Here is a 16,934-nt window from a genome sequence, read left to right on the forward strand (position 1 = left end):
AACATGTTCTGAAATAGTGGCACCAGCTGAGGCAGAACATCTGCACTGAAAGAAACCGGTGCTGCGCTCCGGTTGCTCAAAAGAAACCAAAGGCATGGCTGTTTCACATCGACTGGCGCACAACCTGGAGAAGGTGATGATGATGATGTGGTGCCACAGGGATACGTACCCGTTGTTTAATTAAAGTTTACGGAGAGCTTTGCTGGGTCATCTCTTCCAGGTAGTCATCTCTTTGCTGTCATCTCTTCCAGGTAGTGCCCGGAGAGCCCCAGTCCGCAGTGTTGGTGGTGGCAACCTGTCACAGCAACCTGTGATCGTTATTCAATAACTGTCTTTTAAAAAAAAAAAAAAAAAACAAAAAACCAAAAAACCACACACAACTGGCTTGGTTTTTATGGCAAAACAAGAGGGGCTTAAAACCCTTGACCCAAGGTAGCACCATGAGTCAAGGGTTTTAAGAAATGAGGGACAGATGCAGAGGTGGTTTTCTTTTTAGAATGGAAAACCTCATTGTTTTCTTTTTAGATGAGGAAAATGCCTCATTTTCCTTTTATTACTCCAGGAAACCCCTGCCTCATTGCAGTGGTGGGAAGAAGCGATGAGGCCAAAGGGCTTTCAGTCCATACAGCCTGTGGCCTTTTAATCTCCACCACGTAAGGAATTTCACGGGGGCCGTTAATTTCTATAGCAGCCTAAAAATAAAAGAGGGGTGAAAAATCCCCCGGGGGTGTTTCCCCGCTCCGCGTTTCCCCTCAGGGCCTCCCCACGGCCTCAGCCCTCAGCTTTGGCCGCCATTTCTCGGCGAGGCGGGAAGACGGGGAGCTCGCCCCCCGTGGGCGGGGCAGCCTGCCCCGCGCCTCCTCCTATTGGCTGTCAGCGGGGAAGGGGGCGTGGCTCCCTCCCCCAGCAGCCCTTACTCACCCGGGGGCGGGGGCGGCCTTCCTTGGCGGCGCGGCGATTGGCCGCCAGCCGGGGGCTGCGGAACGTCACTCCTCCGCAGCTCCGCGATAGGGCAGGGCGGCGGGGTGGGGCGGGGCCTGGCGAGGCGGCTCCCGACGCGCCGCCGAGGGGGGCGCTGAGGCCGCAGTAGCGCTTGGGCGGAGGCGGACGGCGGTGGCGGCGATGGGCTCCGCGCTGCGCTTTCCCCTCCTGCTCCTCCTGGGGCTCGCCGGCCCCGTGGCCACGCTGGCCGGCTACATCGAGGTGGGTAGGGGCTGGGGGAGGCTGGGCTTCGGCCGTTGGCGGCGCGCGGGCGGCCGTTGGGGGCTCCGCGCCGCTGCCCTTCTCCTCAGGCGGCTGGGGCAGCGGGTGCGGCCCCGCTCCGAGCGGGCTCCTCCGGGGAGGGAGGGGTAGCCGGTGCCGCTCCGCGGGGACCGGGCATTGTCCGGCGGCGGCTGAAGGTGGAGGAGAGGCGGCGGGGACACCGGGCTCCGGCGCAGCCGAGGTGGGAGTTTCTCGCCATCTTACCGGGGTGTTTTCCCCCCGCGGGCGGTGAGTTAGCACGGGGAGGGGAAAGGGGGGGGGGGGGGGCTGCGTTATGGCCCGGGGTCAACCTGGGGCTGGACTGCGGTTGGGAAGGCGGGAGATAAGTGGTGTGTTCAAGGTGTCTCTGCTTGAATAGAAGGACCTGGAGGTTGACCGGCTCCTGCAAGACCTTCTGGGGGTAGGCGGTGATGAGTTCGTGTTTTCCCCTTGTTTTCAGGAGAGCACTCCAACCTGATCCCGCAGGTCTCTTATCTGGCCAAAGATCGCATGGTTTAGCAGCTTCATTTCACTGGGATGCTTGGGGGGGGGGTGTTTGAGAAGTGACCTCTGCATTCTTGGCACGGTGGCAAGAGCTGTGAGCTTCAGATTGGTCTAGAAGCTTAGAAGAGTATTAGAGGGCAGTTTCCTAGAGAAAAGCCTGGGTTAAACGACTCCATTTGGTTGCCATCCGCTTGATAGATCCCGAATAAATCTTGGGGTTTGAATTGTTATCTTATCTGTCGGAGGGGATGCCTCAGCCAAGTGTAAAGGGTGTGCATTTAATATAGAAATGGCTAAGATGCCGCAATTTGTGCATATACATACACCCAGGTACGCTTATATATGCACACACGTGTATACGTATGAATAGATATTACATTTCTATCTCTAGATATGAAAGTAATTGGAGGGGGGAAATTCTAACTTTATCCCTAAAAATAAAAACTTTGTGCAATCTAGCTCTCTAAACGACAAGATGGATAGGGAAAAAAAAATCTTGTTGAAATTCTAACTTTAAAAATAAAAACTTTGTGTAATCTAGCTCTCTAAACGACAAGATGGATAGGAAAAAAATCTTGTTGATTGAAAGACTTCACGCTGTAACCTGTCTGTTAGAGCGAAACAGCAAAACAAAGAGCAAAGTACATGCTGAGCTTCAAACATGGCACATAAATAGAGTTTAATAATCTATGCCTGAATGTTGTTTGGAAATGCAAAACAGCTACATCCGTCTTGTATAGGTTCTGGGTTATTTAGGGATGGAGAAAGAACAGGCTTGTGGCTACTTGTGAATGGCTCGATTTGACAGTTTACAGTAAAATTTAACAAGCTTGGTTAAGCAGAACATCTACCTCGGTGCGATGCAAAAATCTGAAGCCCTAAGCTGGTGGTACTTGCTAACTGGTAATAAGCATGGTTCTTCAATATTTTTAATATGTGTCGTGTGAAATTAGCCTAGTCAATGACTTTTGCTTATTCAGCCGCTATTGAGGAATAGTATTCCACCTACTTTGTACCAGTCCTTCTGTTAAAGTTCTATAAATCAGTGGAACGTGGCGATAATTGTCTTTGGAAAAACTCGTGCGGAGGTTATCTTGCGGGAAAGATAACTTAAGACTCGGTAGGGCTGCTCTGAGGGTGTCGAGCTCATGCCAAGATCAGGTTAGTTGGCATTGCCTCGATGGCAGAGGACTGTCCCGGCTGCTCCGCGGTGGCCGTGTTAAATCTGATCTCTTACACCTGTTTGGAAACTCCTCCAGCTGTAGGTCACTTCCTCAGTCATATCCGAGACAAATTCGGCTGCTATGCGCATCCTTTCTGGAAGCTGCTGCTTACGGACATGTGCTACAAAATGCCAAGTTGGGAAACAAATCTAGCTGTAATTTTATTGCGAAGCCTTGCGTTTATCTGAAGAAGCGGATCGCAAGATTCGCCAGTCACACGATTGGCAAAGGGTTTGGCACAGAGGGGAGAGCAGCAGTGTCACACCGCGGCACCTCAGGAGGGGCTGGCAACTCCAGAGAATGGGGGTGTTGACCTCTTTGAAAAGGATTAAAATGAAACCATTTCTGCCTCGTTCTTTTTCAGGGGATCACGGTCGGGTTGGTTTTACAGGCGGTGGGTTCGCTCCTAACCTGCAGCAGCCTGGTCTTCGCTGACACGAGTCGGTACTAGCGTGGGGTTGTGTTAGTGCACCAGTCCTCAGCGCCTCTTCGATCTGTTCAGCCATTCCTGCAGCAGAATTTGCATCCTCTGAAGGCATAACAGCCACCTTAATCTGCTGACAGAAAATGTCAACTGTGACATTTTAATTTGGATTTTTGCTGCATCCTCTCCTATTGTCTTGTCTGGGGGGGACTGCAGCTCTCGAGTCTTTATTGCTGCCGGATTTTCTCAAGAACAGTATCTTGATGCAGAGCTTAGGAAGTGAAATGGTTACTTGTTTTTTATACTGTGATTGTTACTGAATGATATCAGGTAATGTGATGAAAAATACGCAAGAGATTGGATTTTTATTTTTTTTTTCATTAAGAAAGGTGATGTTTGGAAGTGTACTGGAGTTAAGGAAAATGCGTAGCAATGTCTGCAATTATTAGTTTAGTTGGATTGGCACAGTCCCATTAGGTGGATTTTCTTTTGCTTGATTATCTTAGCTACCAGTCCCTGTCCCTAGAACACCCGGTAATCTTCTTATCGACTACAATTTGTTTTTCTTTCTTTCCTGCACAGAGGAAGGGGAGTGGCAGGTTTGGGGTTTGTTTGTTGTTTTTGTTTTGTTTTGGTGTTTTTGTTTTGTTTGTTTTTTTTTTTAATTATTGGTATGTGAAGCTTTGAATAGGGCGTTCCCAAGGGCTTGTCATCGGTGACAGTCTCCCTTTCAGATCATGGTGTGTTGATGGCAGATAACCTTTGACAAGCTTTCTTCCGAATGAATTTGAATAGAAGAGCTTGGAGAAATCATTGATATCCAGCAATTAACGTTTTTCTTTCCATAGTAATATGCATCCTAGGGTTGTGTCTGAATTCAGTGACTGCTGTGTTTTGCTTGTGAAGTGCCTGAGAACTTCAAGTAGGACACTGATGCGAACTGGAAAAAGAAAATAAATCTATTCTAATTTGATCTGTATTCCAATGATAAACCACTTCTGCTGTGCCCTCAAAGCCTTTAAAGATGCAAAGTTTCTTTTTTATCACTTGACCTTTTTGTATAATCGAATCTGAGGCGATGCGGACTCGATATTGCTTTTTTTAATCACGTTGGGTTTTAGTGGTGTTTTGCCAAAGCTATTTTGAATGCTTATGTCTGTTACCCGTCTGTTTCAAATGACCAGGATTTGGGGTGAGAAAAAAACAACAGTGTGTTTTACAGCAGAATTGTGCATTTCACATTATAATTTTTGTATTGTATGGCTTAAATTCTCACCGACAAAAATATCAGTCTTGTGCCATTTCTGCAGACCTTAGGGACTTCTAATTGCCTGCTGCATTGAACAAAGAACTCCACCTAGGGGAAATTTCCATTTCTGTGTTGAAGTCCTGAGTAGAAACAGCTCAGTAAAATTCCAGTCTTGAGCGTGTGGCCTTCAGTTTGGTTTCAGTTCCTAAAACTTCACATCCCAGTAAGTGTTAGGAAATATACTTTCTTATGAAAGTGATTATATGCAATGCCTCTTCTAAGCCTCAACACAAGCTTCTCTGAAGCAGAGATACGTATAAAGAAATAAAGCAAATCAGATGGACGTCTGATATTGCAGAGAGGCTCTGGAGGTTCTGCTGCCTTGTACAATGCCACATGAAGGTAAGCTCTGCTCTGTGGAGAAGGCCTTCGGCTCTCCTTGTTTCACATGAGAAATATTTATGACCTCTCTTAAATGTTACTTAGGCATTAATATCTCTACCAGGGATTAAATGATTTTTTGTTAATATGTTCGTTGCATCGCCTGAGAGTTATTCAAAACCTATTCTGTAGGTGGCTTTAGCTGGATGTGAGCTTTATTATCATTACATACTGCTCCTCCTTCAGCACCTTAGAGCGGAAGGAAGGATTAATGCAGTGTGTTCTCTATACCAGTTATGCTTCTCTCGAGATGTTCTCTATACCAGTTATGCATCTCTCGAGATGTCTGCCTTTGCTTTTTTCCTATGTGTGTGTCTTTTGGTGGCGTATGGACTCAATCTTGTAAACATAAGTTATTTTGACTGCAGCATCTGCTTCTACAAATGTACTTAAACCATAACCTTGTTCTTCAGTTGGAAACAGAAGAGAAATACACTATCCCCAACTATCTCCTTCTTGTTAGAACAACAAAGCTTTTACCTCTATTTCTACACTTCGGCATTCCAGACTCTTCTCGTTGACTACTTAGGTCTTCTAAATTGACGTAATCCTTCAGATGCCTGCTCTCATGCTACTTATGTGCTGTAAAACTTAGTGTCATTGACTTTTAGTTCATGCAGTCAGCACCTCTGAAACATCTTGTTAATTTAAGATGATGCTCACTCTTAATTGGAGTGCTTCAAATACTTGCAATGGCCTAGAAACCATTCTGGTAAGGCTTCTAATTCGGAACTGTACTTGAACTTGAAAAATTGCCACTTTTTGTGTCCAGAAGTGTTGTCTACACCCATAAGGGTCATGCTCTGTTTTCTCTACTAGCAGCAAGTTTGTCACAGGCAAATGGCATATCCTATCATGGGTTTCACCTTACTGTTTACCTTAAATGGAGTCTTGAGGGCACTTTGGCTATATTAATTTTGTCATTTCCATTCCGATATTTCCATTTTCAGCTTTTTGCTGTAGGTGCCAGTAAGTCTCAGGTTTGTGGGGAGAGGGAGAGGAAATGGATTGACAACATTGTGCGAAGTCTCAAAGTAACTCTTCCGTATATATATATATAGAGAGAGAGATTTATGGTATGCTTACTAGTGTAAATTATAAAGCAGTAAGAAGGAAGATGCGAGCGGAGGAAATTGTCAGGTTTCTCGTTATCGTGCATTGGCCAAAATGGCATACTTATTTCTTTCCCGTGGTTCAGGAGAGTTCATGGCTCCTTGTTGGGTACAGTAGGCTAAAAGGTACCTTTAGCATGTTACTACTCTTACATAAATAGGGCGGGTTGTACTTGAGGTTGGGTGCTATAGGGGGAAAAAAACAAATGAACCCGCACTCCTGAGAGGCAGTGCACAAGGAAATGTGCATTTCAGGGGAAATAGTTTGGCTGGGGTTTTTTAGGCTGATCTCTTAACGTTAGATTTGCACTTCTTTTAATTCATTAATCCCTGCAACTGTTAAGCAGGGATATACTCCATATGTAGATCTTGCATGTGCATAACACTTTTTTTTGACTTGTTCAGCACTAGATTTACTACTTTCACCCCCATCTGCCTTCTCAGTTGGAGTTACATATTTCTGACTGCGCTTTCTCTAAGCTCTACTACCTCATGTGAGAACATGGAAAATCCACACAGAAGATAGAAATCAAATTCACCTTCTAGCGTGGCATTTAAATGGTCCATAAGTTCTAATGCTTGCTCCACAGTCTGATTGGGTTTGTGCATTTGTAAAAGTTCAAGTTCCAACTTGAGATGAATGATCAAAATACTAACATTCTGCAAATGGTGTTAAACTAATCTTTCTAGCAGCAAAACATAGCCTGCTTGGCTTTATGTAATCAGGTGTCCACCTGATCAGAAACGCGTGCGGCTAAGCTGCTTACCAGCACTTCATCTTGAAGTATTACAGTGGATGTTTTCTGTATAGCGGGTGGGGAAAAGAATGCGTTCATTGTTTTTGAGAGGTTGACCCATATGGTGAAGGGTCTGGAGCACAAGGCTTATGAGGAGCGGCTGAGGGAACTGGGGTGGTTTAGCCTGGAGAGAAGGAGGCTGAGGGGAGACCTCATCGCTCTCTACAACCGCCTGAAAGGAGGTTGTGGTGAGGTGGGTGTTGGTCTCTTCTCCCAAGTAACAAGCCATAGGATGAGAAGAAATGGCCTCAAGTTGTGCCAGAGGAGGTTTAGATTGGATATTAGGAAGAATTTCTTCACCAAAAGGGTTGTCCAGCACTGGAACAGGCTGCCCAGGGAAAGTGGTGGAGTCACCATGCCTGGAGGTATTTAAAAGCCATGTAGATGTGGTGCTTATGGTGTAGTGGTGGGCTTGGCAGTGCTAGGTTAACGGTTGGACTTGATGATCTTAAAGGTCTTTTCCAACCTAAACAGTTCTATGATTCTATGTATTATATGTTTATATGATTATATGTATTAAATTTAGTTATAACACTTTGTTGTCATATTTCATGCTGTCAGCCGTGATCACGTTCTTGTATAAATTTATACACTGCAGACCTTCATTTTAGTTTATACCTTTAGCAGCGTGCTAGTCACTCTTACCTAGTGTGTAGAGTCAAATGTTGCCGCTCTCTGGCATTTGATGTTCTATTTCACTTTCCATTTTCATTGGTGACCATGGAAAGTGAAATCACATGTTCGTTCTCTGTGTTTCATAAGGGAGAGAACTGATGGATGAGGCATGGTCCAGAAAGACTTTTGTTTTCTGTTACAGGCAGACCTGGCTCCTGAACATGTATGTATGTATTCATCTGTTTTAGAGATCAAGGCTTGATCTCTCCTGGCCAAACTGGCACAATAGTCTGTGAGGACTGCTGCTGCTGTTGTTTGGCTACCATGATGTTGGTGTGCTGACTGCAAGGATAATGACTTTGCTTGAAGTTGTTTTTTTCCCCTGCAGATTTTTTTCTAAAGATGACTATGTTAGGCCTTGCAGTAACATCTCTTAGCAATGGTTTGGGGGAAGTCTTTGTTTTCAAGCCTCTTGAACAGTGCCCAGCTACAGAGTTTGAATTACTCTTTGCAAGTGCCTTTCTGGGGGGTTCCTCTTCTGAACCTTTGAAAATTTCACGGGTTACTTCAACTACTAGGATTTCCTTTACAGACGGGCAGTATGGCAGGTTGCTGTGGCTAGACAAGCCCTTCGGTTTATGAAGCGGGGTCTGAAGTTGTTATTCCATGCAGTGCTTGAGCTTCAGAGAAGTTTACAGCGGAGACGAAATTGATAATTGTTTGGCTCGGATGACTTTTCTGTGTTTTGACACTAACTGAAAATCATTATGAAAAGATGACTTGGAGTTCAGGTTTTTCAAGTCACCAAATATGAAGGGCTTAAAAGTTGCCAGCATAATTTAGATGTAGCCTGAAAAAAAAAAACCGAAAAAACCGCAGAAGGTGGGAGCTGACTCGTCTTTCCCAGTTGTCTCGGTAAAGCTTGGTGTGTCTTAGCCCTGGGGTAAGGCACAGAGTCATCAGTAGTGTTACGATTTACCTCGACTATTTACGATGTGACTAATACACGGTATCACGCAAAGGTGCAGCGTGGAGGATAACTCTGCTTCAGCTCTTGGATTCCAGGCTTTGGCTCAGTGACAGGGATGCATTTAAGTAATTTCATACAGTAAGCTTCTCTCTAACAAAATTGCAGCAGTCAAAAAGTATATTCTGATTCAGGTCAAGGACAGAGAGGCAGACGCAGACACGCACAAGCACACAGAGATGGCTGGGGCCGTGGTTCCTCCTTACTGTTAACAGCAGGTTGGTACTTAGTGAGGTTTCCATTTAAGAAATCTCCTTACTGATGACTTCATGTTTAAATAAAAGTCGTGTTTAACCTTGATAGTTCCCTTCCTCATTTAGGTCTTTTTTCCTCCAACAAAAATTTGCTGCTTAGGTTATATTTTCAAATGTCTGATATGTTCTGAAGTGTTGGTCAGTGTTTTGGGTTTTTTAATTCTTGCAGTAGAGGGAATTTTTATTATTCTGTTAACTTTCTACTATAACAGGGGCTTGCGTTTTCTCACGCAGCTGCTGTGCTTGGGTTCTTTAATCTTCCACCTCAAAGCACTAAAATAGTCGGTGAGGAGACCTCAGAAATCATCTTCTGATGATGATGTTGCAAAGATGAAACAGTGGTTTGGTAAACTACTTGGTATTTTCCCAGAGTTGCCCTGTGCTAACTTCAGTACAGAGATGCTTAAATCGAAAGCCAAATATTTGCATTTTTCATCTTTGGGCTTTTCTTTAAAGGCTCTTAGGTTATTTTTAGCTCCAGCTCCCCGCCAAAAGCTTTGTCCCTTTTCTTTTGGATGTTGGGTTGATGAGTCCCACTAGTTGTTATGTCGTTGCGTAGCATGAAGTGACAGCAACAAAAAGAAAAATCTTGCCGATACCATCTGTTACAATAAACATTATGCACTCATGTTAGATTTCAAGCGGATTTGGATTGCATATTCACAGCAGAAGCTGGTCTCTGCTTAGACGTATGGTAACCTCCAGCATAAAGCTTTTAATCGCCAAATTCTCTATATGGTTTTGGACTTGGCATGACACATTACCAGGTCTAAGTTAAGTAGTAGGGTTTTTTATCAGTGTTAAATCTTTTTATCGGTGTTTAATCTTAATTCATATTGGGACTAGTAACTTGCCAAAAATGGTCCTAGAGGAATCTGCGTGAATTAGTATAATTCACTAATACCAAACGTTGGTTGACTTCTTACGCTGGTAGTCTTGCAATAATTGTGGCCTGAAATAGAGAGGGGCAGATTTGCTTTAATCTGCTAAGTATTCCTCTCAAAAGATTAAATGCAAAATGTTGATTCAAACCTGTGGTTTGAGTTCCCAGTGAGTATATCGGCATTTGAACGTGAGCCTTTCTCTGCATAATTTATCAAAGCTCTTGCTGAAGAAATTGAATTTGATGTCTGTTTCGTTTTACGCAGCAAGATCACATATGCATTTAGAAACCCTGAAGAATGAAACGGCGTCAGGATCCAAACTAAGCACGTTAGCCTGTGTAACGGTCTTGGTCAAAGATTAATTCTCAAGTGTAGGGTATGGCAGTACTCGTGCATGGACTTAAATGTTGCTGCCTGCCAGGAAAAAGGGAGACTGAGAAATTGTTGAGGGTGAATGTTCTCGTGGAAACCAGTTATTACTCTTGAATGGAGCAGGATGCTCGCAGCTCCCATTTGGACTGTTGGAATAAGATTAAGTGCCTCTAAGTAGTTTGAGTTGCAGGGTTTCAAATAACTGCTTCATTTCCAGAGTCTTTAAGTAGAGCCTCGTAGCCTCAGCACTGGAAACATCAAGCAATGGAGAAGGCTTTTTTTCTTGCTAGTCAGCCAAAAAAGTTGGGATTTTGTGTTTGCGACGTATTGGTGTATGAGAGCTCAGCCTCCGGACGCGAATGTATGCGGTGCTGTGGACTTACCTGGGCAAGAGCCAGACCCCAGAAGAGGCCGAGTGAATTCTCGACGAGGGTCACGGAGTGAAGTTAGGGTGTTCTTGTGGATGTGTGAAGCTTGGGTCCAGGACAGAGCATCATGTCACAGCAAGAGGAGGCTTTAAAAACAGGAGAAAAAGTGTTCCTGCCCCCGTCACTCCTGATAAATGCCGTCTTGTTCAAATTGCATCAATACTTGCTCTGCAACAAAGCTAGTCAGTATGTGGATATTCTGTTTAGGGCAACAGCCGCTTTCTCGGAAGCAATTTACCAATAACAAAGGCAGGAGATGAATGGCCTGCCAGAGTGCAGGCTTGATGCAATGTAATATTTTGCACTGCTCTATCCCTGCCTTGTCCGCAGCTGGCTTTATGGTCTGAATCGCAGCTTGTGATTTGCTTAGGTCCCTCACCTTCTGGCTACGTGCTTTTGCTTTTGTTTTTATCGCTCTTTTCGTTGTATGCTTGCGCAAGATATCTTTGGGTTTGCGAATATGAACGTACGCTAATCACAAGAGCTGCAATCTGTTACCTATGTTTGAATGCGTAGTACTGTGTTTTATGCATAGTGTTTTAGATAAATTAATCCTTCATTTTAAACGCTTGCATCTTGCTTCAGAATGTCTTTGTTTCTCAGGTTAAGAGACAAAGAAATAAACATCGACCAGCTGGTCACCTCGAAGTCCTTTTGCCTTCTCTCCCTGTCCGCCAGGTCCTTTGCTCAGCAACGTGGCTCCGAGGAGGACTAACGAGAAGAGCTGGATTCCTAACGTAGCAGGGCTGTTAAGATGGCAGGAAATCTTCTTTCACGTTTGCTTAAATGTAAAATCTGCAATACAGACAGAAGGCATTTTGAAGTTGAGGCTGAAATTCCTAGGTGTGGATGGATTGGTTGCGCTCAATTATATTGAGCAAGCTTTTGCAACTTGCTTCACGTGGGAATTAGTGTGGTAAGAAGAATACTTTTCAAAGTATAACCGTATGGGAGGTTTTCCACAGGGCATCTATAGCATGTTAATTCCCTCTTTCATTGCAGGGCACTGACTAGAATGCATCATTGTAGTCCTTTTGTAATAGATGCTGATGTATTTCAAGAGCATTACTGTTCTGAAATGGCCAGTGTCGTACTTTTTAGTCGTGTGGATGCAAACAGCTAAAACTGGTTGCTCCAGAGAAGAATATTATGAAGATACCCACAAAACTTTGGGCTGCAAGCTTCAGCGGTACTGGAGAAGAGAAGCAGTGAGGAGCACTGCTTTCTAAGATTCTAAATGTCCTTTTGCTTCAGGCAAAAGCCAAGGTGACTTGACTTCATTTGCCTTGCTGTCCTTGGTTTCAATTTGGCTTTTTGTGTTTCCTGTCACTATCTTTAAAGCTTTTTGCAAAAAGTTAAATTGTTATTCCCCATTATGTAAGTGGCTGATAGCTTTACTCATACTGTTCTGTTATTCTATTTAATAGTCTGTGATTATTAAATTTATTTTGATCATATAACTGAGGGCATAACAAACATTTAGCCACAGCTGGCAGCAAAGTTAAGTGTCGAAGATGGGCTTAATGTGCACAGCTGTTTGTAGCTGAACTTTCAGCAGCTATTCCCCTGGTGTTGACTTTGAGATGCATTGCCACTTATATAGTTATTAATTTTTTTTTTTTTAAGTGGATGCTACTGACCTGCCTGTAAGCTGCTTCTCGTGCCGTAACAGGGGGCTGGTAGATTTTTACTGTTTAAAGCAGCTAGCTTTAAATACTTCACATCAAGTAAAGCAGAGATTTTTGTTTTGTAATATTTGCCTTGGAATGACTTCGGTGCTTTGGAATATCTCTTCAAATACATCTCTGCGCAGCATCCACCTAACAATATCTATCTACGTCACGTCTAGGATGACGTTCTTCAGTGATGAAGAGGATTAAAATAGTCATTAAGCTGCAAAATACACCACATGTCATGTAAAGCACAAAATAAAGATACAGACAGACTGAACATGCTGGAGTGGTACAATCTGTTGGAATGCATCAGGATGTGAACATCTTTAACCCGAGCCAAATTTCAAATGCTCATATTGCAGAAAGATGAAACTGGGGCCGAGAGTTTACATATGGAAACACTCGGCCTGTTGTTGTCTGCAGACATGCTTTCTTGCTTTCATTTTCCCTGCTGTGTACAAATGCATAGTTGGTCCCCTCTGCAACACCTTGGCTCCCGAGTGAAACTTCAAATCGTGTGCTTAGCGGTATTTGTTTGTACTTCGACTTAACTTTGGTGTCAAATAGTGGCCCCAAAGCAGAGGACTGTTCTTATTATTCCCGCCTCTCTGGGCTAATATTCACATCCCTTTTATTGATAGGTATAACTGTGAAAATATAGACTACCTCTAATGGAATCGTGCGACTGGATAGTTAGTCCATTTGTTTTTACTGTCCAGGCTTTACAATTGCCACACAGCCTTGACATACATGAATTCATTTTGCGCCGGTTACCTAACCTCTTTTCCTCCTCAAACTGGTGTTACAATGAGATACAAAAATTCTCAGTGCAATGTTCTCGGAGTCTTCTAAATGTTCCTAGCCTCATAACACAAATTCATCTAGTACTGGTATTGCTGCTGTCTAGGCTAGCTGGGGACTGCAGGGAGAGGCAGCCTCAAAGATAATTAAGACGTAGTCTGTTAAGGAGCTCGTTTGGGCTCTCAGTGATTTTTTTTTTTTTTTTAAAAGATGTCCAAAATAAGGATATGAGAATGAGAGATGTTTCTGGCTGTCTCTTACTATTGCATCATCAAGCTGTAATTTCAACATGGCTTTCTCAGGTGCTGATCTGTTATGATGCAAGACACCTGAATATATTCCACAGGGCTAATCCACAACAGTGATTTGCCAGATTCTGGCAAGGTTAATATTTGCAGCTGAGATGTGTACACAGCCGTGTTTCTGGAATAAAAAAAAGCCTTAGTGGGCCATGTCTGAAGTCTACGAGGGAAAAACAAAACCACTGCTCCCTGGGGTTAGAACTTTATGCAACATTTTCATCCTTTGACTTTGAGAAAGCTCTATTGAAACTACTCAGCCTATGGCTAGGAAAATGGTGAGTGGCCTATTGCATCAATAGGCAAATCAATCTACCCTCCAATCGCTGTCCTAGTGATGGGATTTACATGTGAAGTCAGCGTTTCTGTCGCTGTCCTTATCTGCTTGTAGGGGCAAGGAAAGCAAAACTTGTTTGTGATGGCTGACCATTTATTTCTTTCTCACTCAAGTGTGTATCACATTGGACAAGAGCATCTAAGCAGGCAAAAAAGCTTCTCCAAGAAGAAGTAAATAGTCCCCGTCTTCTGTCTGATAGCCTTTTCCAAACAGGAAAATAAAGAATTGTTTGGAATCCTTGTGTTCAAAACAACACATCCTGAAGTTTTTCTTTACTGTTCTTCCAGCTGGAGAATACTAAGTCTTTAGGCAAAAAAAAAAAAAAAAAAAAGTTTCGCTGCTAAGATGGACAGCCTGGACAAAGGGTTTTAAAAAAAAAAAAAAATAGTAGTAGCTTTCAGAGACCTTGAAGAAGAATTGCTGTTGAGGTAATGGGAGTTCTCAGTGTATACTGCCTCTTTAAGGCATAACTAGATTGTCTAAAACTGTTCTGCCTGCTCTTTTTCAAAGAGCAATTTCCCTCACTGTTGCAGAACAGGCACTTTTTGCTTCCACATTTGTAATAAAGCTTTCAGCTCATGATGGTTTTGTGCTTCCACGCTGGTACTGAAGTCTCACATTTCTTAAAACTCATCAAAGAGCTGACCATCAGGTGTATGCAGCTGCAGTACCTGACTTCTTCCACCAATCTAATGTTCAACTGTAGTTCAACTGGGTAGACAGAAAAGAAGAAAGTGCTGCTTTCTATCCCCTACCTTGAAAATTTCCAGAAAATGCTTAAGGAAACCTCCAGGAAATAGGTATCAGTGTACACAGGGTTCATTCTTCCCACTGAAACCCAGAGGAAATTGCTAACACGTTGAAACCTCATATTATCAAAGATAAAAAGCAGTTTCCCCCATTTTGTTTTATTTCCATGCAATGCTACACAATCTGATACAGTTCTGTAGAGTGAAGAGCAATGAAACTCAGCATATGAAAATCAGGTGTGTTTGTACAACATACAAAGCCAGTTAAATGTTATGCAATGATAGCCCTGAAATATTTGAGGTTCTAGCTCAAATATTTCTGTTGAACTAGTTTTACTAGTTCTAGCTCAAACTAGCTTCTGTTGAACTAGTTTTACTTTCTGGATCAGCAAAATCAGTAAAGGGGATCTCAACCTAGCCAGCTTTAGTCCATGCTGCAAAGTACCACTTAATTTTCTAATAGCATTAAGCAGTTATTCTAAGTAGAGATCTGTTGCTTCCTTTAAAGGAACTGTTTAATACATCCATTAGAGTTCCAGTATGCTAGCCTAGCTATGATATGATGCTGTGACTATTAAACCCCAGCTGATAAATTAATGCTGCAGAAATAAAATGCTACTAAATTAGTCAGGATTGCTTTTAAAGAGTAAAAAATTGAAATCCATTAAGCCATTACTGAGGTCCTTCACTTTCTATGACCTTGCTGCTGACAAAACTTTAGGGGTACTTCCAAAGGCTCTTTGCCGTTTGACCTCTCTCTTGTGTCAGGCTGCTAAATCTAGGTGCTTGAGCTCTAGGGGATAGATAGAAGTCCACCTTTTATCCTCCGCTTTGGAAGAAGAAGTAAGTTGTGAGATGTGAGCCTAAATTCTGCTAATAGTACCGGGATCCTTCTGAGAGATGTTTGGCTGTTGGGTGACAAGCTTAAAAATAAACCAGGAAAGCTTTTGCCGTCTGACTCTTGGAAGTAAGAAGCGTTGCTCCGAGCCACCTTCCTGCACTTCAGCCTCTTTGCTACTTAAATAAGAAGTGCTTGTCATTCTTTATCCTGCTCTCGCTTGCTTGCTTGCTCACCTCCAGGTTGCCAGCATTAGTGGAAGGAAACTGGCAGCCTTTCTTCAGTTTTATTGCTGTTTACTGGGATCAAAAATAGCTGCAGTCAGGAATATGAAAGACCGTTTTTTGGTGAGAATTTGAGATGGTTTTGCTGAGTTAATCCTCTTGCATTTATTTTTTAGCTATAAGTGGTAGGAACTTTTCCTAATGAGCAGCTAACTGAAAACTAAACTTTCTTGGGACGATGTTCACGTTGAAGTTTTCTATTAAAGAAAAAAAATATCATTTACTGTAGCTGAACAAACTTACAATATCAATAGGGGAATCATTAAACAGCAAATGCAAATATATATTTTTTTAAAGCACTGATTTCTGTCCCCCTAGACATTAAAGGTTCTTAAAAGATTTTGTATTGTATGTGAGCAATGATGCTGCCTGAAAGAGGCTCCATAACAAGCCATAAGCAGTTCTCAGAATAAATAACAGGAGGAGGATGTGTGGGAAGGTGCGTGGGGAGAAGTTTTTGGTTTAAAATCCCAATTTGCATTATTTCCTAAATATATTTAATAAGAGCTAGAGTTAAGTTACCCGTTCTCGGTAATATCTACTAACTGCTGACCTGTAATTTCATAGAATTAGACCTTTCATAGACGTGTAATTTATAGAATTAACCTGTGCTTTTGACAGAACTTTAAAAGTTTTAAGTGTAAACATCTCCTCAGTTTGGACACTGAAAACAGCAAGGCTGTTCTGTAATTTTTTTGGTAACATGTTAATTTTGGTCTGGTTCGGCATATACTTGGCAAAGCTGCGGGAGCAGCAGCAAAGATGAAAGCAGCCCTGTATTTTAGCAGTGGGTTTCCTATTTTCAAAAGATGGTCATTAGCATGGTTTGGAAAGCCAGGGCTTACAAACCTCATGATTTCTTCTTCCAGATTTGAAGTTTTATCTGGACTGTTTGGAGGGCAGAATTGCCAATTAATTTTGGCATGGTTTGGTTTGGGGTTTTTTTGGTGGGGTTTTTTTTTTTTTTTCAGATGATTGTGAATTTGGGGGTGGAAAGCTATCAGCATGACCCGCAGAGCTTCAGCGGGGTTAGAGCAATGCCTGTTGAATTATTCCTGTGTGCTATAGGGAAGTTCGTGTGTAGCCTAATTGCAAGACTTTAAGATACCAAATGAGTATTTTATCATGTTCCAAAACAATTGCAGTCTGTGCACATAAATAGCCAATCTGTGCTACTGAACATCATCTATAAAGGGAGAGATACTTGAGCTCACAAAACCAAACTACATTGCGAACTCCATTCCCACTTGTTCTCTTTTCTCTATCTTGCATTTTTTCCCCAGGTATTTTTCCTTGCCGCTTCAAATTCTTGATGCTCTGTTAAAATAATGCCCTTCAGTTTCCTGCTTGCTTTTTGGATAGCTGTGTGTTCGATAAAAAG

The 16,934-nt window shown here is 42.8% G+C and overlaps 1 protein-coding gene across 5 annotated transcripts in view; it reads left to right on the forward strand.

Moving 5' to 3' along the window:
- Positions 1-1,045: 1,045 nt before the first annotated feature.
- APLP2 (amyloid beta precursor like protein 2) overlaps positions 1,046-16,934 on the forward strand; it is a 49,193-nt gene continuing 33,304 nt past the window's right edge. For all 5 annotated transcript variants that reach the window (XM_075521415.1, XM_075521411.1, XM_075521412.1 and 2 more), the window contains exon 1: positions 1,046-1,203. In XM_075521415.1, the coding sequence (XP_075377530.1) occupies positions 1,123-1,203 (81 nt within the window). In that variant the 5' untranslated portion in view covers positions 1,046-1,122. The remainder of the gene's footprint in view (positions 1,204-16,934) is intronic.

Source organism: Mycteria americana, chromosome 19, assembly GCF_035582795.1.
Source record: "Mycteria americana isolate JAX WOST 10 ecotype Jacksonville Zoo and Gardens chromosome 19, USCA_MyAme_1.0, whole genome shotgun sequence".
Taxonomy (NCBI): domain Eukaryota; kingdom Metazoa; phylum Chordata; class Aves; order Ciconiiformes; family Ciconiidae; genus Mycteria; species Mycteria americana.